The sequence below is a fragment of the Ziziphus jujuba genome, chromosome 4 (genome assembly GCF_031755915.1).
Source record: "Ziziphus jujuba cultivar Dongzao chromosome 4, ASM3175591v1".
In the NCBI taxonomy this organism is placed as follows: Eukaryota; Viridiplantae; Streptophyta; class Magnoliopsida; order Rosales; family Rhamnaceae; genus Ziziphus; species Ziziphus jujuba.
In genome coordinates, this window is record NC_083382.1 from 2,064,960 (window position 1) to 2,081,558 (window position 16,599).

The 16,599-nt window shown below is 33.2% G+C and overlaps 1 protein-coding gene across 1 annotated transcript; it reads right to left on the reverse strand.

The window, feature by feature from the left end:
• Positions 1–772: 772 nt before the first annotated feature.
• On the reverse strand, positions 773–1,768 carry LOC132803426 (uncharacterized). Its single transcript, XM_060816432.1, has one exon. The coding sequence runs from the start codon at positions 1,766–1,768 to the stop codon at positions 773–775; it is 996 nt and encodes a 331-aa protein (XP_060672415.1).
• Positions 1,769–16,599: the final 14,831 nt, after the last annotated feature.

Genomic DNA, 16,599 nt, shown 5'->3' on the forward strand with positions numbered 1-16,599 from the left:
TTTAAAAGACCTCGCAAGGAAAAGGTATCCACGTCCACTTATATATAATGCTTCGTTCCCCTTTCCAACCGATGTGGGACTTCACAATCCTCCCCCTTTGGGGCCCAGCGTCCTCACCGGCACACCGATTCGGGTTTGACTCTGATACCATCTGTGATAGCCCAAACCACCGCATGCGATATTATCCTCTTTGGGCCTGGAGAATCCTCTTACAGCTCAGCCCTCAAGGTTTTAAAAGGCCTCATAAAGGGAAAGGTATCCACACCCACTTATATGGAGTGCTTCGTTCCCTTTCCAACCGATGTGGGACTTCACAATCTGTGACAGCCTAGACCACCCACATGTCATATTGTCCTCTTTGGGCCTGAGGAATCCTGTTACGACCCAGCCCTCAAGGTTTTAAAAGGCCTCGCAAGGGAAAGGTATCACACCCACTTATATGGAGTGCTTCGTTCCCCTTTCCGACCGATATGGGACTTCACAATCCTCCCTCCTTGGGACCTAAAATATATATTAAAAACATTATAAATTGGCAATAGAATTCTAGATAGAAATTCTCATAATATCGAAAAGATAAACATATTTTTCAAAAATATGGGCCAGTACCCGGATCGGTGTGCCAGCGAGGATGCTGGGCCCAAAGGGGGAGGATTGTGAAGTCCCACATCGGTTGGAAAAGGAAACGAAGCATGATTTATAAGCATGTGGTTACCTTTCCTTTGTGGACGCATTTTGACAAAACCATAAGGGCTGGGCCCAAAGCGGACAATATTTACATGCGGGTGGTATGGGCTATTACACTTTCCTTCCATAGAATGCACATATTATCATGGAAGTGAATATCAAATCTCTTTTTCAAAAGTTGCCCAGTGCTTAGCAAATTACATTGCAATCCAGGAACATAATAAATTTTTGACATTTTCTCCAAAGTTCTAGATTTAGTTTTAAAAATAATTTCTCCCAGACCTTGTATTTTATAGGATTTTGCATCTCTTATTGTCACTTGACCACGTTCAAATTCTTCTAATGATGAAAACAGGTGCTTGTTACCAGTCATATGCTCACTTGCTCTACTATATAAATACCAAACATGATTTATATCACCATAGCCAGCAAGAAGCAAAGTTTTAGAATTACCTTCTTCCTTGTCCTGAATGAACCCAGGATTCTTTCTTTGATTAGCTGGATTATTCCAACATTCATTTGCTTTATGTCCAGGCTTGTGACAATAATAGCATTCAAAATAGCCATGTCCATGCAAATTAGGACCTCTTGCTCTTCCTCCTCTGAATCTGCCACCTCTTCCCTTTTGTGGTGTGTTCTCTGGCTGATTTATATTTTCTACTGAAGATTCGTCTCTACTTGGACTTCCTTTTCCTCTTCCATAAAATTTCGAGCCTCTTCCTCTATTATTGTCTCCTTTGCCACGTCCTCTAAAATTAGCTTGTGAGAAATTTTGCCCTCCTGTATTTGTAACTTGTGATTTAAGAGCTTGATCAACAGAAGTCTGACTGATTGAAGCAAGAGTTCTTTTATTTACTCGAAATTCATGAGACTTTAAAATTCCAAACAACTCCTCTATTGAAATAGTAGATAAATCCTTTGATTCTTCTACTGTAACGACAAAAAAATCAAATTTTTCTGGAAGGCTTCGAGGAACTTTTTCAACAACCTTTTGATCTTCTAAAATTTCTCCATTAGAAGCCATTTGATTCACAATAGAAGTAACCTTATTTAAATAGTTTGAAATGCTTTCACTCTCCTTCATTTCTAATTTTTCAAATTCTACTCTTAAAGATTGCAGACGTACCTTTTTCACCTTTTCTTCTTCTTTATATGCTGATTGGATCATCTCCCAAGCTTACTTGGATGTTTATGCTTTTGCAATTCTTTCAAATACTGGTCTTTCAATGGTTTGATAAATCTGAAAGAAAGCCTTGCTGTCTTTCTCTCTTTTTTCTTTCAACAAAGTGCTTTCTACTGTAGTTAGACTCTCTTCGTTTTCTGGCTCTTCATATCCATCTTCAACAATACTTCATAACTTAAATGATTTTAGCAGTACCTTCATCTGATGCCTCCAATAATCATAATCTTTTCCATTGAAGCGGGGAATAAGAGAAGCCAGATTGTTCATATTTGCCATAAGGCTCTGATACCAATTGTTGCTTTATATATATATATATATATTATTTAAAGTGCATTACACGTTCAAGAAGGAGAGCCAAAAACAGGAGCCAATACATAAACCTTTTTTTTTTTTTTTTTTTCGTTTTTTATATTTCATACTCCTCTTGTTTCAATGGACAAAGAACAGAGATATATATACCTTCACTATTTTCATAGTTCATGAACCATATTTAAAAGGTTCTTACATTTCCCATACATATTTATCATATATCCTAGAAAAAGTAAAATATTAAATTTGGTTTATTATTACAACATTAATAGAAAATAATAAAATACATATTCATTACATCAACACACCTGATTTTTTTATTTAGCGGATAAAAGATTTACAAATTTTCAAAGTGCTAAAAACAAGAGTAACCATTGGATTCCTTTAGTGAGTCATATGGAACCTTCAATTAATTGAGAGAAAGAAAGTGGCAGAAAAATATTTGGGTTAGATTTCTCATCGAATTACATCCACTTCAAGCCATTGTTTATTGCATGAGGGTTGCCTTCCCATCAGATTCTCGTCTATAGGTATGACTGTTTGGTAACATTGTTTTAAAAACCCAAGGAAATTTGTTTTGTTAAACTTTTAATTACGTGGATGTTTTTGTCTCTTACTTGTTAATTTTAAATGAAATTATTTATTCTATGTTAAAAAATAATAGTTTGAGTTGCCAAACCACGTGGCTGCCAAGCCAGTAAAAGTAGCCAAAACACCTGGCTGCCAAAACCAGTAAAAGTAGCAGTTGTGAGTTGCTGCAGAAAGAGAAAGACAGTGACGAAAGTAACAGCAAAGATAAATGCTGTTTGCCAACTTCAGCTGGATCGCTAGAAGCAAGAGTCGTACCGCCTCCAAGTTTGGCTAGGAAGAGAGCTGGATTAACACCATATTCAAAGAGATACAGATCACCTTCAACAGGAAGGAAACAATCGATGCAGGAAGAGACCACACCATGAAAACTTGATTGATCACGGTCACCACATTTTGGAAATGTACTATGATCATCTGACCTTGATCCTCATCGCCCTTGAGGAAAGTGGATCACGTTTTCGTCATCCAATTATATCGCTGGAGTCATACATATCAGGCAAAGTAAGTAAATCCCATGGTGGTGAATCAAAAGTTCGTGAAGCACAAAATTAAAGTATGTCAGGCATGCATTCAAAATTAATGGAGAAAGAAGAAGAAGATTAACATGGTATTTTTTATCGGCTCATGTCAATTTGTAGATGTGATCCCCAGCTGCAGTTTCTCCTTCTTGATTTCGTTCAAAAGCACCCTCCAGGTCTTGTTCAAGAGTCCACCCATCTTAAAAATTATTATTTAAATCTCATTTATCAATTCTTTAATATTTAATTGTAATTGTTAAAGATTATAATTATATTTTTAATAGTATTATTTAATTATAAAATATTAATTTTTAACTTTTATATAGTTTTAAACTATAAACATTAATTAAAAAATACTAATAAATAAAATTATTTTAATAAATCTTAAAAATTTTAAAAATGATTAATGTAATTTTTCAAATCTACATGGTTTAAATATAATTATCTAAGCTATTAAAAGATGCAAACAAAAACTTATATATATATATTTTCTTATAAATCATCTAATTTACAAATTATCTATATTCTCATGAACATAAATAGGAATGCTAAATAACTAAAACTATCTACTTCATCACATTAACTTATACTTAATGGGTGGAAAAAACCAAATCAATGGGAAGCCCAAAAGTCATTTTTTACTCTTTGTTGTTATGTATATATTTTTTATTATACGACCACAAGATATAAACATTCAAAAGATTTATAGTTTATAATTAATTAGAACTAAGAAAAACTATATTATTTATTTTCCCATTTTTGCCTCGCCATTGCCATCCGCTGATTTATTCTCTCTCGTTACTATTCGGTTTATTGTCTCACCGCCAATTTTATGATGCCATTGGAAAACAGAAAAATAACGTGGTTGCTTCCAAAGGCTGCATAAAATTTTGTCCCTTTTCTTAACAAATAAATAAATAAAATAACCTTTTTCATGCGAAAAAGAAAAAAAACTTAAAAATATATTTAAAGAGTTCAGAGTAATATTTGCCTATTTTAATTTAAAAACTATTAAAAATTTTATTGTCATGTTTCAAAAGTGTATCTTCTTACCTTTATTTTATTTTAATATCTTTAATGATACCAAAAAGATGAGAGTGTATATATACATATAATTTTTTGTTTTGGTAAATAAAGGAGATGGGTCTGGTGCTAACTAACGTTTGCACTTGTTATTGGTACCATTCCTATGTCCCTTTATTTATAATTTTTAACCTGAAAGATAGTTTCCGTACATTGCAAACTCCTGTTTAACCTCGTTGTAAAAAATCCTGGTAAAAGAATAAATTTTAAGTGAGTTTCTAGAAGTGTTAAAAGTATTATAGCATGTAATTTTAAATCCTTTTTGTTTAATAAAACTGATTGTTTTTGTCCTTTTTATTTATTAATTATTTATTTAAAATATTAATAGAAAAAAATTAACCTATTTTATAGGCTCAGGGTGCCCAAAATCGCAGGACGCCTTGTTCAGAATAAATACTTACAAACTATGTCACTACAAAATTTTAAGTTTATACTGTTTAACATCCAAAACATCAATACATTTATTAAAAAGAAAATTTAACCAATGACCCATATAAAACCTACATAAATCATAAATTAGTCCATGATTTTACTTGCTTTGATTCTCTTTCAGAATATCAAAATCTTGCTCCAAGATTCATGAATTGAGGCACTACTGGAAAACGACCAAGACGTCTTGAAGTTGGCAATATCTAAAGTCCAACTTGATAAGCTTTCCGACAATGTGCAGCATCAGCAACAAATCTAAAGTTAGATAGTAGATGAAACAAACCCTAGCTGCCACACTAATAGGATTGCTGGTCAGGAATGTAATTATGAAAATGATGATAGCACAAAACACACCAAAGTAAGATGCTATCTTCCCATTCCTGCGAAGGTTAATAAGTCTATTTTTCGAACGCAACCCTGTTTCGCAATATATTGCAAAGTCTTTGCAACTGTTGTTGAAAAGGCTGTAGGCACCAGTTCTAGAACCATTGTTCAGCTCCCGACGGGAATGGTACATGACAGTTTCGGGTCGATTAGTAGAGCCAAGGGTACACATACCACCTCGAAATTTGGCGATAAAGAAAGCGAGACTAACACCATATTTATAGAGATAGAGTTCATCACCATCAAGAAAACTATCTAGGCAGCAATATTCTACAAGAGTTTTCTTTACTTGATTACTAGCGGCGGAGGTAGTGCTTATGGAAATGTCTGATGAATGGGATGGAGCTGAACTGGGTAAAAGAGGGTCTCCTACAGGAAGCTGAGCAGTCTTACCCTCCTTATGAACATCTGCAACTACTAACAAAGACTCAAAAGAAATAATTATTCTGTGGAAATTATTTCTCAGTAAATGGATTTCTTAAAACATTATCATGGTTCAAGTACATGAGTTGGATAAAAGATAATGACATATAGCTAAAAGAATTGGGTTTTGGATGTCAAACACTACGCAAAAATTGATATCTAGTGACACTCACTTAGTAACACTACGAAACAAACGCGTCTGAAAAAACAAAACCGCTACTTTGAGGTTAATGCGTTAGTAAAAATTCAATAAATATGATGCATCCAAAAATTGTCGACCTCAAAAGGTCACTAAAAACAAAAAACACGCGACACCTCCGTTAAGGGTCGCTGAATGTAGGGTTGACCAGAGTCGCCATTAACACTGCGTGTATATTTTATCTGAATTGTATTGTATGTTTAAATGCTACTTATGAAAAATCAATACCAACCACTAATCTATGTTTACATAATAATAAAATTTAATCATACAAGGTTGTTGTTCAATTATATAATTTTTCTTGTATAGCTTATTCTTGCAAATCTCTTAAATAGTATTCTTTTATTTCAACTACAAATAACCAGTAAAAATATTAGAGCAACATAACTGAACTGGTTTTTTTGTTTTTTGTTTTTTTTAATAGAGGTAATAGGCGACATATTATTTAGATTGTGCGTCGCCTATTACCTTCCCTTTACTTTTTAATTTTTTTCAAGTTCTTTTAAACAATCTAATTTTATTTCAACAATAAATAACTAGTAAAAATATTAGATCGACAAAAACGAGCTTTTTTTTTTTTTTATATATAGTTAACAGGCGACACACTATATAGATTGTGCGTCGCTTGTTCTCTCTTCCCCTATTTTTTTAGTTCTTTTAATTAATCTAATTTTAATTCAACAACAAATAACTCATAAAAATATTAGAGCAATATAACTGAACTGGTTTTTTTTTTTTTTTTTTTTTGTTATATGTGTAAGAGGCAACACACCAATAAGGTTGTGCGTCACCTGTTTTCTCTTCACTTTTTTTTTTTTAGATCTTTTAATCAATCTAATTTTACTTCAATAATAAATAGCCAGTAAAAATATTAGTTCACCAAAACTGAGCCTTTATATATATATATATATAGTTAACAGGCGACACACCAATAACATTGTGCGTTGCCTGTTCTCTCTTCATTTTTGTTTTTAGATATTTTAATCAATCTAATTTTATTTCAATAATAAATAACCAATAAAAATATTAGTGCGCCAAAACTGAGCTGTTTTTTTTTTTTAATATAGTTAACAGGTGACGCACTATTTAGATTGTGTGTTGCCTGTTCTCTCCTCACCTTTTTTTTTTATAGTTTTTTTATAAATCTAATTTTATTTTAACAACAAATAACCAGTAAAAATATTAGAGCGCAAAAACTAAGCTTTTTCTTTTCTTTTTTTATATAGTTAACAGGCAATGTACTATTTAGATTGTGCGTCGCCTGTTCTCTCCTCATCTTGTTTTTTAGTTATTTTAATCAATCTAATTTTATTTCAACAACAAATAACCAATAGAGCGCCAAAACTGATTTTTTTTTTTTTTATATAGTTAACAGGCGATGCACTATTTAGATTGTGCGTCACCTGTTCTCTTTTTAAGTTTTTTTTTTTTTATATAGTTAACAGACGACGCAATAATGCATTGTCTGTTCTCTCCTCACCTTTTTTTTAAATACTTTTAATAAATCTAATTTTATTTCAATAATAAATAACCAGTAAAAATATTAGAGCGCTAAAACTGAGCTTTTTTTTTTTTTTATATAGTTAACAGGCGACGCACCATTCTTCAACAAATGCGTCGCCTTTTCTTTTTTTTTTTTCCAATTTTTTTATTTAAACATTTAGAAACCCATAAAAAAAAATCAAAATAGGGCTATGACAAGAATTGAACCCAAAACCTTCTACACTCTCAAAAAATCATCACACTATCGGGCCAAATAACTTGTATGTACTAATACAACAAAAACTAGTTAATATAGTGTTAGGCGACACATTATTTAAAGAATGCATCACCAAATAGATGAAAAGGCGATGCATTCTTCAACAAATGTGTCGCTATTTCTTTTCTTTTTTTTAATTTTTTTGTTTAAACATTTAGAAACCCATAAAAAAATAAAATCAAAATAAGACCATGACAAGAATTGAACTAGGACCTCCTACACACTCAAGAAATCACCACACCACTAGGCCAAATGATTTGGATGTAATAATACAACAAAATTATCTAATATAGTGCTAGGCGACACATTATTTAAAGAATGCATTCTTCAACAAATGCATCGCCTTTTTTTTTCCAATTTTTTTTTAAACATTTAGAAACCTATAAAAAAAAAATAAAATCAAAATAGGATTATGACAAGAATTGAACCCAAGACCTCCTACACACTCAAGAAATCACCACACCAACAAGCCAAATGACTTGGATGTAATAATAGAACAAAAACTATCTAATATAGTGTTAGGTGATGCATTATTTAAAGAATGCATTGTCAAATAGATGAATAGGCGATGCATTCTTCATCGCCTTTTCTTCTTCTTTTTTTTGTTCCAATTTTTTTGTTTAAACATTTAGAAACCCATAAAAAAAAAAATCAAAATTCGGCTATGACAAGAATTGAACCCAGGACCTCCTACACACTCAAGAAATCACCACACCAACAAGCCAAATGACTTGGATGTAATAATACAATAAACATTATCTAATATAGTGTTAGGCGACGTATTAATTAAAGAATACATCGCCAAATAGATGAACAGGCGACGCATTCTTCAACAAATGCATCGCCCTTTTTTTTTTTTTCAATTTTTTTGTTTAAACATTTAGAAACCCATAAAAAAAATAAAATCAAAATAGGGCCATAACAAGAATTGAATCTAGAACCTCCTACACCCTCAAGAAATCACCATACCACCAAGCAAAATCACTTGGATGTAATAATACAACAAGAACTAGCTAATATAGTTTTAGACCACATAGTCTTTTAAGAAAGAGTCGTTAAATAGACAAAAAGGTGATGCATTTGTCAATAACTGCGTCGCCATTTCACCCAACCAATTTTTAACTTTTTTTTCAATTTGAAAGTTGTTTTTAGTAAGTTTTTAATTTTACAAATATGCTTTTTTTTTTTTAATTTGTAGATGAGCAATCAACAAAACTGATTAAAGATTAAAAATAAACATAGAATAGGGGACGCATTTTAATGGAATTGCGTTGCCTGTTCCTTCAATTATTTTTTATTTTTATTTTTAAAAAAAAGCAATTTAATAGACTTTAAATTTTTAAAAATAAGTAAACTATCATTGACCATAAACACATGAAAGTTAAGCTCATTTAACATATTTATGTCGATAAATTGGTCAATAAATGCTTATTGAATTAGAATTCTATATTCGGTACCCTATCTCAAATTAGGTCTTGAGATATTTTGTGTCTCGTCTATACACATATAAGTGAATAACTAAGAAGAGCATTTTTAGATCAAGCGAATTTATGTTCATTTGACTGCGACATGAATATATTTGTACATGAACAATTAAAAAATTATTTACAGATTAAATATAAAAAATGAAACAGGCGACGCTTTTCGACCATAATGCGTCACTTGATTCCAAAATTCAAGAACAGACGACCCTTCTTCAAGAGAATGCGTAGCATATTCTCTCAATTAAAAAAAGCAAAATTTTTAAAAAACATGCAAATTTTATAAAGAATAAAGGTGTACTTGAAAAATAGAAAAATAAACAGCAATCTTTGATATTTTGCTTTACATTTTTAAGAAATATTTTCAATTTTTATTTGTAAATGAAAAATAAAAAATTAATCAAAGGAAAAAAAAAATGCAATTGGGAGAAAATGCGCATTTTTGCCATTTTTTGAAAATTTTTGGCCCATTTTAAGATTTTTACGCGCTCCTTTGAATCCCTTTTTCTTTTTTAAAACTACATCAAGTACACTACCTAATAGATATTAGATTTGCAAGCAATCTAAGAGAGACTTGAAGAGTGAGATATTTCGGGTTTCATTTTTCATTTGCCTACGTTGTCACCGACTGGGAAGCTGGATTTCTCTGTGTCGCCCTCGTGATTTTCTTGGTTACTTCTTTCTTTGTCTCCATTGTTTAGGTGAGTTTCTTTTTTCTTTGTGGTTGGAGGAGACATGAGGAGGGTTTTTTTTTTTTTTTTTCATTTTAACTACAGGTTAAGTTTGTTGGGTTTTATTAATCTTGCTCTTGTAGAAATTTTGTTTGTGATATTGCTTGACATTGTTTTGCTAAGTTCAGCAAGTATTTTATGTTGAAGATCAACTTGATTCAAGATGGTCTATTGTTTTAACTTCACCACAATATCGTACTTTTGTTGAAGAAGATGTTCTTGGAGATACTATGATTGTCAGGACCCATCCAGAATTTCTCCCCGGAACCCTAGACAAGCCCTGATCCCACGGAAATACCACCGAACCTTCCAACGGAAAATCCGGCAGCACCTCCCCTAAGGGCAGGACTAACCAAAAATTACCTGCACTGAAAACACACTTCTAAAAACATCCTCTTATTCCTCCCACAATACTACAAATTGATTCCACAAATTTCAGCACTTCAAAATAAATAGCAGTAACTCAGTGCATAAAGAACAATTACACGTCCAATACAGTATACAGAGCATTATACAGATACATGTGGAATTTATACAATGACAGATAAGAAGTAATACAGGATGGAGAGGAAAAAGGGAAGAAAAACTTCTTGAACCTTCGGCAACGAACTGAGACGTTGGGCTCGCCCCGGACAATCAACGTCTCCAACCTGGACCTAGGGGAACGGAATTTAAGAGTGTGAGATGCTAATCATCTCAGTGAGTGACCCTATCTACTGTACACCTTTAATATTAATAATATAAAAATAAAGGAATTTAATTAATCAATACCGAATAATTAAATAAATAAATAAACATTTGAAGTAACAATTTCTCTCAAAACTCTCACTATTCACTCCGTTGAGAATGTTCCCCTTTTAAAACATTTTCACAAAACCCGATATTCATACTTCCCGAAAACCAAGGGACCAAATAATTTAATAACAACAAATAAATAAATAAATACCCCAAATATATTTAATTAAAAAGTAATAAATTATAATAAATAATTTTTTTGAACACCTTTGGGGTTTTAAACTTTATTTGAAAATTACACCTGACGCACCACACCATATACCAGTGATGCCCTCCGATACCCAGCGTCCCGAGCACCGGCTGGCAGGGAGATTAAAGAGAGAAACTTGCAAACGGCACTTCGGCATCCCGACAGTACCGCTGTTGAAACCATCACCCGGCCAAGGGAGGGGCGGCTGTGGCCAATATCAAACTTGCCTGCCCAGTCCAATGGCAACCACGGGAGAAATAATACTTGCGCGCTAAACCACATAATACTTGCGCGCTACCACGTGTCCATACACCAGAACACCAATACTGTGTGAGTGCGTCTAAAACAATTATTATTAACCAACCGTACTGTTTTCCAAAATTACCGTGGGAAATATATCAAAATTTCACACTTACCATCCCACATATTTTTATTTAACAAACCGGTACGAAAACATCGATAACAAATAAACCACAATTTTCTTGAAGTACGAGATGCAACCATAAAAATACCACGGGCATAATTTATAAAATTTAAACAAATATTTTCGTAAAATATTTAACCCAATTATGCCCGAAAACAATATAAAATACCACATACAAATACTACCGAAATACACTTTGCTCATGCATAATAAATAAATTAAACCACAATAAAATTCATAATTAAATCGCACCACATGAGCATAATTTAAATACCAATTAAACATAATTAATTGGCTAAAAATGATATAAAATCCAGACACAATCAATTACTGGAAATACTTGCTCATGTGTAATAAATACCATTTAATCACAATAAAATAATAATCGGAAATTTCTAATGACCCCAAAATTTCATTTAGCACCAATGAGTAAATATATATAAAATAATATTTTTCCCGATTATATTTAAAATACGCCACATGAGCACAAATTACAGATATCAATTTAACACCACATAAATATAATTAATTACCCCAAAAATAATTTTAAAGGTGGGTCACTCACCTGGAGCACGTAATTAAACCATGATCCACCATGGGATCAATTCAACGACTCACCGGTGCTCCTAGAACACAATTCACACACAGTCAAATAAATTAATATTTTATTCGGCTAAATAATACCCGGTACCCGGGGGGTCAAACACAAACGTTAACCAAAATAGGCAAATAATATACCGAATCGAAGCTTGAGCGACAAGGATTACAAATCTGATCTCCATCAACCCCAATTCCGCCGAAGGTGGCCGAAATTTGGTCGGGAAGCTTCGGCCGGTTTTAAACTTGAGGGATCTTTCAAACGGTGGGGATTTTGGGCAATCTAACCCAGGAAATGGGCTCAGAGGGGTCGAAAATGGTGGGATAGAGGTATGGGATGGGCTGGGTTGGTCGGAAACGATGAGAATCGCCGGAAAAACATAACCAGCCGCCGCCGGCTTCACCGGCCCGATCTGGGCGCGTTCGGCGGTGACTGGCCGGGAAATTTGGGGGCTGAGGTCGCGGCAAGCTGGGCTTCACCGGTGGCCGGCGCGTGTGGCATTCCGGCGACTGAAATCCGGCCAAACGGTGGTCAAACAGAGAGAGGGAGAGAGTCAAAGGAGAGAGAGAGAGAGAGAAAATAACTGCTGGTGTTTTGATGGCTCGGGGAAGAAGGGAAGAAAGAAAAAAAAAAAAAAAGAAAAGAAAAGAAAAAGGAGGTGTTTTCCCACGTGGGGAAAAAGAAAAGAAAAAGAAAAAGAAAAAGGAAAATAAAAAGAAACAAATTCAAATTAATTAAATAATAATATTATTATTTAAAATAATTTGATTTTTACACATGGTTGACATGTGGCTTCTCAACATGGTGACACATGGTCACCTTCATTAAGTCACACGTGGCACATCGTTACGCGTTTAAAAATAATATTAAAATAATACAGTATTTGAAAAACTCTACAAGTCCATAACTTTCAAACCACATGTCCAAATCGGACGTGCCGCTAGTCTACGGACTCGTATCGATGAGCACTTCACAACCATGTATGAGTCAAAGCTCAACCTTGCATGAACAAAAAGTCAACTCCGGCACCCCTTGGACAGTTTGGACCTCAACTTGTTTTGCCCATAACTTTCAAACCGTAGCTCCGTTTTCAACGTGCTACTAGTCTACGAACTCGTGCCAACGTGTACTTCGTAACGGTACCTCAGTCAACCTAGAATTCGAACTGGGTCAAAAAGTTAACTTTTGACCCCTTGGTCAACGATCAACAGTCAACCTCGGTCAACGTGCAAAAATTTCCGACATGGTTCGGGACGGGGTGTTACAATGATGGTTCACAATCTATTTGTCATATAATTGCCAAGTATCGATGAAAATGATAATGAGGATGAATGTGAGAGTGACTATGTTTGTAATGACTATGAGGGGAGAAATGTGCCTCATCAAATCTTAAGAACAATGGTAATATTCTTTAAATTTTCATTTACTAAATTACAAATTTAATAATGATTAATATTTTATTTATTTTGCATAAGTGTTAATAACTTTTTTAATTTTTTCATATGCAGTATGAAGGTGTAATATCGTCAACGAAAGGACGTTAACTTCCATCTCAATGAGTATGCATTCATGGAAGTTTAATTAATATTAAATTTGTTATGAAAAATACAATAGCTTACAAATTATGTAAAAATATGTCAATAAGATGATATTTAATTTATTTGATAATTAATTTGTTATGACAAAATATTTATTTAAAATTTTTGTATTCTAATTATTTTGGATGAAGCTAGTTTTCATTTTTTTTATTTTAATTATTTTTATATTTTTATTATTTTAATCACTTTTCACAAAATTTAAAAAAATTAAAAAAAAAAAAAAAGAAGAAGGGGCGACGCATTAACAAATAATGCATCGCTAAAAGTGTCAATACGTCGTTAAATAGGTGACTCTATTAATGCGTTGCTAAATAGGATTAATGCGTTGCTAAACAGTCAACTCTATTAATGCATCACTAAATAGACAACTCTATTAATGCGTCGCTAAATAGGTGACCCATTAGCGACTAATATATTTAGTGATAATATATGAAATAGTCACTAATATATTTTTAGTGATATTATTGTGAAGCGTCGCTAAATAATGTGTCATTATAAGTGGATTAATAGAATGCATCGCTAAAAGTCAATATACGTCGCTAAAAACTAAAATATAGGCGACTCTTATACTGCATCACTTATTGTCTTATGGATTTAGCGATAGGACGTTAGGCGACGCTGTGCGATACGTCGTTGTTTATTTTGTGTAACGCATTTATTGCGTCATTTATCAATGCAATTCTAGTAGTGAAAAAAAAAATCACAATACTAAAGAAAAAAATACACATAAGTTAGAATCCATGTTAAGTACCATAATTTTAACGTAAGAAGAAAGAAATATGGAGATAAAGAAGATCGTTACCATGATGGGCATAGGTACTGCAGGAGTTGCCCCTTCATGTGTAGATGTGATCTTTAGGCTTCAGCTGCTTTTTGTGTATCTTGTTCGAAATCAGCCTTTGGATATTGAATGTCTAATGCTTTAGTACTTAATTTTATTTCATAAAGAAAAAGAGAGTAAATTTCATCATATATAATTCTTCAATTTTTTGTTTTGTTTTGGAGAAATGAATATTTGTTCCCTCTTGTTAGTAGTCCACTTACATAATTTACCATAAATAATACTTATAAGATTATAAAAAAAAAAAAAAAAAACACTTATAATAAGCTCTCATTTGGTATAGTTTTTGCTTCTTCAAAATTACTTGCTAAAAGTTTATTTTTTATTGGCTTTAAAATCTCTTAGAAGCATTGAGGTATGGAATATTTTGAAAATATTATCCAAATATTTTTAGAAGCAATTGTTGAGCTTTAAAAGTCAGAAGTACCCTCTTACAACCGTTGCTAAACTAGATTTAAAGTATCACTAAATTTATTTACCGAATATTTGCTTTGTTTCTACATAAATACTTTTTGTAATTTTGCCAGGTAGAAAAGTATGATACATGCTAGAATCCAGACCACTCAAGGAGTCTCGGACAGCAGTTGAAGAGGCTCAGACCACACTCGTACTGTTAATAGCAACTAAAAATTGACATGAGTCATCAGCAATACTATGAACAGGTCAATTAAGGATTCAATAGGTCTGACGACAGACGCAGCAGAAGAGAAGTTCTTATCATCAACATCAGGCAATGTCTCTACTTGATCCACTTTAATAATGTTAAGACGCGCTCCTATGTCAGAACGAAAACCATAAATACAGTATAACCCAGAACATGTAGCTGCCACAACAATAAAAGTTGCAGCTGTGCTTTGCTGCAGAAGAAGAAAGAAAGTGACAGAAACAGCCAAGAAAAATGCTGCAGCTTACCAACTTCTACTGAAATTTATGTTATCTATTACTAGCAAGCTTGTTATGCAACACACTGTAAAGTCTTTACCATTGTTTATGGAACGGTAGTGGCTACTCGAGTCATTGCTATTAATTAGTAGGAAACTAGATGCACGGTTCTACACAACTTTAGCTGTATCAGAAAGGGCAAGAGTTGACCTCCTGCGAGTTTGGTGAGGATGACAGCTGGATTAACACCATATTCAAAGACTCCAGAAAGGAAACAATTTGTGCAGGAAGAGACCACACCATGAAAACTTGATTGATCATGGTCACAGCAATTTGGACATGTATTATGATGATCGTCTGGCCTTGCTACTCGTCGACCTTGCGTGAAGTGGATCACCTATTTTTATCCAAAAATATTCCTGAAGTCATATATCAGGAAAATTATTAAGTAAGTTTCATTGTGGTGAAGAACTCAGATTCTCATTCATAATAAAGAAAAAAAGGAAAAAAAAAAAAGGACTGCGAAGCAAAAAAGTACTGTCATGCATGAATTCAAACGGAGAGGAGAAGAAGAGGAAGGTTACCATTGTCTTTTGTATTGGCTCGTGTCCATGTGTAGATATGATCTCCAGGCTGTAGGTTTTCCCTCTCGATGTCAAACGTAACTATATTTCTCACCTTAAAACTCCATAAACTGAGTACAAGATATAGAGATATAAAAAAAACTATATTTGGAAGCTATTCTTTGTCTGTTACAGTAACAGCCAAGAAAAATGAAGCAGTTTGCCAACGTTTGCCAAAATTTATGTTATCTATCACTACCAAGCCTATTTTGCAATACATTGCAAAGTCTTTACCATTGTTTATGAAACGGTAGTGGCTATTGGAGTCACTGCTAGTAAGGAAATTAAGTGCATGGTTCAGCACAACGTCAGGTTGGTCAGCAAGAGCAAGAGTCGTATCTCCTCCAAGTTTGGCGAGGATGAGAGCTAGATTAACACCATATTCAAAGAGATAGAGATGATCTACACCAGAATCGAAACAATCTATGCAACAACAGACCACACCATGAACACTTGATTGATCATGATCTCTGCATTTTGGACAGGTACTATGATGATCGTCTGACCTTGCTCCTCGTCGACCTTGAGTGAAGTGGATCACGTTTTCAGCATCCAAATATATTCCTGAAGTCATATATATCAGGAAAATTATTAAGTAACTTTCAGGGTGGCGAAGAACTCAGATTCTCATTCGTAAGGAAGGAAAAAAAAAAAAAAAGTCTGTGAAGCCCAAAAGTACTGTCAGGCATGAATTCAAAAGAAATGGAGAAAAAGAGGAAGGTTTGTTAAAAAAAATAAAACAATAATAGTAATAATTTGTAATTTGGCAAAGTCGGTTGAGTGTGAAAATTCAAGAAATTACACTCATGTTGCAATTAATGTTGCAATTGATGATAGCAATTAATGAAAGGGAGTCAAAATTGTTTACTAAAGC